Source organism: Rhopilema esculentum, chromosome 12, assembly GCF_057945365.1.
Source record: "Rhopilema esculentum isolate cy_ngs chromosome 12, ASM5794536v1, whole genome shotgun sequence".
NCBI classification, from domain to species: domain Eukaryota; kingdom Metazoa; phylum Cnidaria; class Scyphozoa; order Rhizostomeae; family Rhizostomatidae; genus Rhopilema; species Rhopilema esculentum.
Window position 1 is genome coordinate 5,773,009 of NC_142826.1, and position 6,000 is coordinate 5,779,008.

The 6,000-nt window shown below is 36.1% G+C and overlaps 1 protein-coding gene across 1 annotated transcript; it reads left to right on the forward strand.

Annotated features, from left to right (window-relative positions):
- The first annotated feature begins 868 nt into the window (after nucleotides 1–868).
- On the forward strand, nucleotides 869–6,000 carry LOC135681483 (uncharacterized). The gene is made up of 2 exons (XM_065195985.2): nucleotides 869–2,847; nucleotides 3,128–6,000. The coding sequence occupies exon 1, from the start codon at nucleotides 1,476–1,478 to the stop codon at nucleotides 2,472–2,474; it is 999 nt and encodes a 332-aa protein (XP_065052057.1). The 5' UTR covers nucleotides 869–1,475; the 3' UTR covers nucleotides 2,475–2,847; nucleotides 3,128–6,000.

Here is a 6,000-nt window from a genome sequence, read left to right on the forward strand (position 1 = left end):
GAAAAACCTAAAATTGAAGATATCGAGCCAGATTGTTGACAGAAAGCATTAGAATGCAAGAGGTCAGGGCGACAGGAAGATACACTGCTCAAAAATGATTCCATAAATTTTTCTCATTGCAAAGGTGAAAAAGGGAAACTTTGTTTAGTTACGAATAACACGATATTTAATAGGTTCTATTAAATTGTATCCTTTCCGTGTTATCGGTTTTACGCGAAATTATAAAAGGGGGAAGGGACAAAAAATACCCACTTTTTGACAAAGATTGTAACTTAAGAAGGTAGGGGTCGAGATAGATGAAATTTAGTGTGACGTCACTTTTGAACGGTTTTTTAGGTTTTGAAGAGAATAATTCTCTATGAATACTTGCTGGTTAGGTTCTATCAAATGTAGAAAAGAACGACAGAATTAATACTTTCTTGTTCAAATTCCAGCGGACAAAATCTCTTGGAATGCCCACTTTTAAAGGATGCACTGACGTAAGCACAGTATGAGGCAAGACGAATGATATTTCGCTAAATAAACAAGGCTATTTAGTAAACAACAGTTGCAATTTAAGTTTACATCGAAAAAGTTTAGCAAACCTGTGTGGAACGGGGGTAAGTTTTGTTAGGAGGAGAGAGTGAGAAGGGGGGGGGGGGGTATAAGGTGCAACCCCATTTTCAAGATAATTTCTTATTCTAATCCAGTCAGTCTTGATGTTTCTAGCTAGATCCACCTTATACCGATTGCTTTTACTTCAGATATTTTTTGGACAGAAAAGGTTCTTGGCTATTCTTAATGAAATCACCACCGTGGAGCGAATTGATTAAAAAGGGGAAACCAAAGCCTGGCGGGCATTGCAGCTAAAAAGGTTGAATTGGCTACAATGATAATAAGAATGGTATTGAGGCAAAGCTTCGAAATCCACCAACTATTTGAAATATAGCGAATTTTTCAAGGGCATTTGGCGCTTTCCTTTCAGGCTCATTTCCTGCGCAAACATCGAATGACAGGAAGATTGTATTTATTGTTATGCTGTTGATCTTTCTTGACAACTCGATTGTTTTCATGTCCTCTTGTTCACACAAAGACCCTACTATGCTTGGTGCGCGGATTTGCTGAACAGAGCACCTTGTGGAAACTGCGGGAACGAAAAATGCCAAAAGAACTTGAGGATTGTTAGCGGTTAGGTTCGGGTTGACAGGTCCATAGATTGGATGGCCTTCGACAATGTACGACAAGTTACCAAATTCGCGAATGAAGGAAACTATAAAGTTGTATACAAATATGTGTCATGCTTATCGGAGCCACGACCACTTAGTTAAAACAGTGGGATTTCAGTATGAGCAGCGCCTTGTCGACTTTTAACAGCGGGAAATTTCACCATTTGGACGTTGATCTTTGAGGGAAAAGAGATTACAGGTCCAATTTCACAAGGTCGTTTAACGCAGCTCGCGCTCAACAATATGGTTATGTAGGCACCATTTATTGTGATGGGAGACACTAGTAGAAAAGGTCGTTCTGCAAAGAAAACTAAAAATTCGATCAGTTGTTTGTTATTACGTAGAAATCGAAGGAGAGCTAGCAGTGAGCCCCCGAAAGGAAAGCGATTTGATAGAGAGAAGGCCTGCAGTGCAAGGACGTTGAAACCACGGAAAATACCAAGAGATGAGGGCTACTCGGAGGCAAGAAATTCAGAATCGGATAGTGGATTTTTATCATTTGAAAGTATTGGATCGAAAAGGAGCAATGTATCGAGTTTATCAATGAACCAGTATAGTGGGAATTTTGATAATGTACAGAAGGAAAACGATGAACGTTTACAGAGTGGTTACTTTGTGGGAAACGATACACCACCGTTGCAGGAACGACCAGATGACGATCGGGGATTTGATCAACCAGACATCGTCGATTTAAATTATAATTTAGATAATAGTTTTGTACAGGAACAGCAATACGATTCGGACGGCGTGTCAATACGCTCAAACGGGGAATGCGTTCGCTGTTTTTGTTTACCAAGGATTTTTAAATCGCACAATTCTAGACGAAATAATACAAAGCGTGGCAGCTCGGCTACGTCGTACTCAGAAAAACTTGATGATAGTGTGTTTGATTTACGTGGCAGCAGTCTGTTGCGAACAATATCAGACTTACGAAGCTCGATAGCTGAGGGCAGTAGAAGTGAGGAAGAGCAATGTTTTCTTAAGCTTGTTTACAATGAACACCGTTGTGTTGACCCTAGCTTTTGTAAGAAAGCAAAATTTACAACTTTGAATGCACATTTGCGTACCCTTGTCGACTGTATGCCACAGACTTACTGTGAATGTGAGAGTAAACGAACTTGGACCAATTATATACTAGACGAAATAGGCTATGTACCACATAGGAGAAATGCTGTATGCGAAACTGAGGATAGGACCAGGGAAACTGTTTGCAAAGCGTTTTGCAGTTTCATGACACTGAAAGCGCTGTTGCGATACGACTTGCTGTGAAATCTGATCATGAAAGGTGAAGCAGTTGGGTCTTCACCTGTGGTATTGTCGGAATGCGTAAGTTATTAACACAACGCATGATGGTCAAACCATCTCGAGCGAATTTCCCCTGTTTATTCCCGCCACTGGTACCCTCTTCATTACCAGTTACCCCAAATCTATGCATTTCATTTTACAATGCATAATACGGGGAGGAAATTACTGAAACCGATAAGTATCCTAAAGCGACGTTGCGTCGGAAGTTGTCATGTCGTGACTACCAAAGGAAAAGTATCATCAACCACGGAGCCTGGGACCAAATATTCTTGTCCGGAGGCAGTTATGGAAAGGCGAACATGTCGGAATACCTCGAGAAAACGAGTCACTTTTAAAGGTAATCGATTCGAAACAAGATAAAGTTTTGCAGGAAAACTTAAAAGTGCACACTTATTTCAATTTTTATTTAGCAGTCCCTCATTTTATCTCCCTACAAAGCTGCACCTAGACCTCCTGGCCCTTGATTTGATGTTAGAAAATGTATTGAATGAATACGGAACGCTGTGTTCCACCAGCAAATTCTTTGAAATTTAGCTAATTATAAAGCCCATGAACTCAAAATCAAAGCAAACACAACTTTCTATTTGGTAAGTTGTGGTATTTGATTTCCATTTTAGATTTGCCCCAGAAAAAGCTGTACACTCTCAAATCAAGGCCTAGGAACGGTTGAAGTATCAATCAATTATTCTAATATTGACTAATAGTTAGAAACACAGGCTAACCAATTTTTAATTTCCCTGAGGCAGGTGACACAGTTTCAGTTGTATAATGAACACCTTTCACTAGACTTTCAAATGAAAGATCAAAGAAATATGTAGACCTAGAAATAAGATTTCAAAAAGCTTGTTAAGTGTAGCTGAAGAAGCCTCTAAGGTCATATGTGTTTTTGTCTAGATCAAAGTACCAATATAAGATTAAGGATACAAAGTTAAGCCAATTTAAGTTAAGAAGCTTGTACCACTGGTGATTTATTGTATTGAAAGAAGATTTAGAGGTTAAACACAATTATGTTTTTAAGTTTCATGTGGAAATTTGTCTACCATATGATACACATTGTGTTTTGATATTGTTTTTTTACTATAAGACTGTCTGATTTCGTTTAATGTGAATGTCACATGAAAAAGTGAAAAGATAAGCATTATTGATAAAGACAGGTCAAGTTTTAAGCCATTTATCTCAGTCAAGAGTTGAATTCATTCAAAAGGGTAGACTTTTATCACATATTCTAATGTTAAAAACAAAAACTAAGAGGCTATCATATTGTACGGACCTGGGGGTCTTGTAGGGACCTTAAGATGGTAGGGCCAATTTGGCTAGCCCTCTCTTCCATTTTGCTTGCACCAGGAAGGCTACAAGGAATATTTAGGTTTTGAATTGCACATAGATCAAATTAATGTTTGCTTTTATAATAGCCTGTGGTATGTTTGAATGCAGATTCACTGTTTTGTGAACAAATCCTCCAATTATCTTTCATATTAAAAACAAGCTTTCCCTTTTATTTCTAGCCCTCTTTGTAAATTTAAGTACAAAAATATTCTTGGTCAATCCCAGCCTGTCTGTGTCACTTGTCTTTGTTGGAAACATTAGGTTTTATTAAGTAGTATACAACAAATGTACAAACGTTAATCAGCTTTTTTTGCCAAAAACTTCTTCGTATGTTTTTGGTTTTCTTTTAGAGAGATCATAAGATTCTTACAGTGCACTGAAGCTTTAATGGTGTCATGAAAATCTCTGAAAAGTAAATAACATTCAAAAGATACTGAGAAGAATCTAGATAAAACAATATCAGTGCTTGTAACCTGTTATTATTGATATTGAAAGAAAAACAAAACTTTTTGGATATATTTGCCAAATTCCATGTGATTTATTGTTCTTTTGCAAATTTTTTGTGTATTTGGGCAGTGAAATCTGTTGTAATAACAATAATTTATCCATCACAAATGCGATACCACAGGGTTTTTCTTGGCACCATTAAAGTTTTTGTAATAAAATATTGTATAGTGACTTCACCTGCAAAAGTCATTATTTCATCCTTGGATTTCATTGAAACTAAGGATAATTGTTTTGTAAATTGTATGCAATGTTAATGTCAATGTTAAATTCAATCACTTTGTAGATGCGTCATAGCTTATTCACTTAGTTCACAGAAGAATCCAGAATTCAGGATTCATTTGATGGATACCTGCTTAAATTTCACTCTTGTCAAGTGGCCAGATTAATTCTTGTCAAGGATTTATTTCCTTTAGCAAAAAGGCAGCAATTTTATCATGCATAGTTTAATCTAGACTAGTTAAAAAAGTTGCTGTAAGAAGCATAATCTGGATATTCTGAAGAAAAAAACAAGAAAAGTTGGTAGTTAAAGCAAAACATTTAGGAAGCAATTGCATTTTGCAAAATTTTGCCTTAAGAAACAGCCTTAAGAAACTGGAGTAGTTCAATGAAATTAGCCCAGTTGTAAGCTCCAGTTATTTGCTGGAAAAATTGTTCTGTGTCACAATTTCCTTTTATTTTTACCAAGTTAGATTAAGCATTGATGTGGTCCCCTTGAATTACAACATATTTATTTATCATTACAAGTTTCACATCTGCAAGCTTTTCCACTTGGCCTCTGATAAAATCAGTGATTGGAGAATTTTACCATTGACATATTTAACAGTATAAATTGAAAAGAATTACATATATTCTGTATAGAATAATATTATTGCTTAAAATCCAATGTCATTCATTTACATGGTAAAGTTAACCAGAATTTGTCATCATTTTAAGTGCAGAAAAAATTGTACCAACTCTTTGTGCTAGATTCTTCCCTTCGCGGTATTCTTTGTTCATTAACGTTTTGCTAAGACTAAATAAATGGGTTATATTTGTCTGTTCGTAAGTTTTGCCTGGAGGTGAAACTTTGATATTACCTAGAGGTAAAGCTTTGATATATCACAGGAAATTTTCTAGGTAAATATGATGCCTTCTCTTTAACAAAATACGACTCAGAGCTAGAACTATAGTTTTGGCTGTTGGTCACAGCAAGTAAACAAGCAAAAGTAACCGGTTCGATTAAAGGGGGTTTTTTATTTGATTCAATTGTTTTTTCAAGACGAAAAACGTACGTTCATCTAATTTTATTAATTGAAACATGCATAAACGAGCTAATCCCAAATAAATAAAATGCCCCCGAATTTCTTTGAAAATCAACCCGTGCTTATATCTATCATCTGTTGTCCCGCTACGCTTCATTTATTTTATGTAGTTTTCCCCATCTTGCAGAACCGAATTTTCAAGGAAAAATTAAGTCCTTTCTTGATATATGTGTTTATTCTGTCTTCTTATGTTGGTAGAATTTGTCTCTATTTAGAGTTTATTAAGATATTTATGCTATCATAATTTGCAAGTGCGTACTGCCGTTTAACGCTTGGTTGAAACGGTAGCCACAATGCTTATTAAATGTAGATTTAACTTTCTCTAAGATGAAAGCGACAAGAAATGATGATGAATA

What these genes read in the sequence shown, in the direction of transcription:
- LOC135681483 (XM_065195985.2), top strand. Translation starts at nt 1,476, where the DNA reads ATGGGAGACACTAGTAGAAAAGGTCGTTCTGCAAAGAAAACTAAAAAT.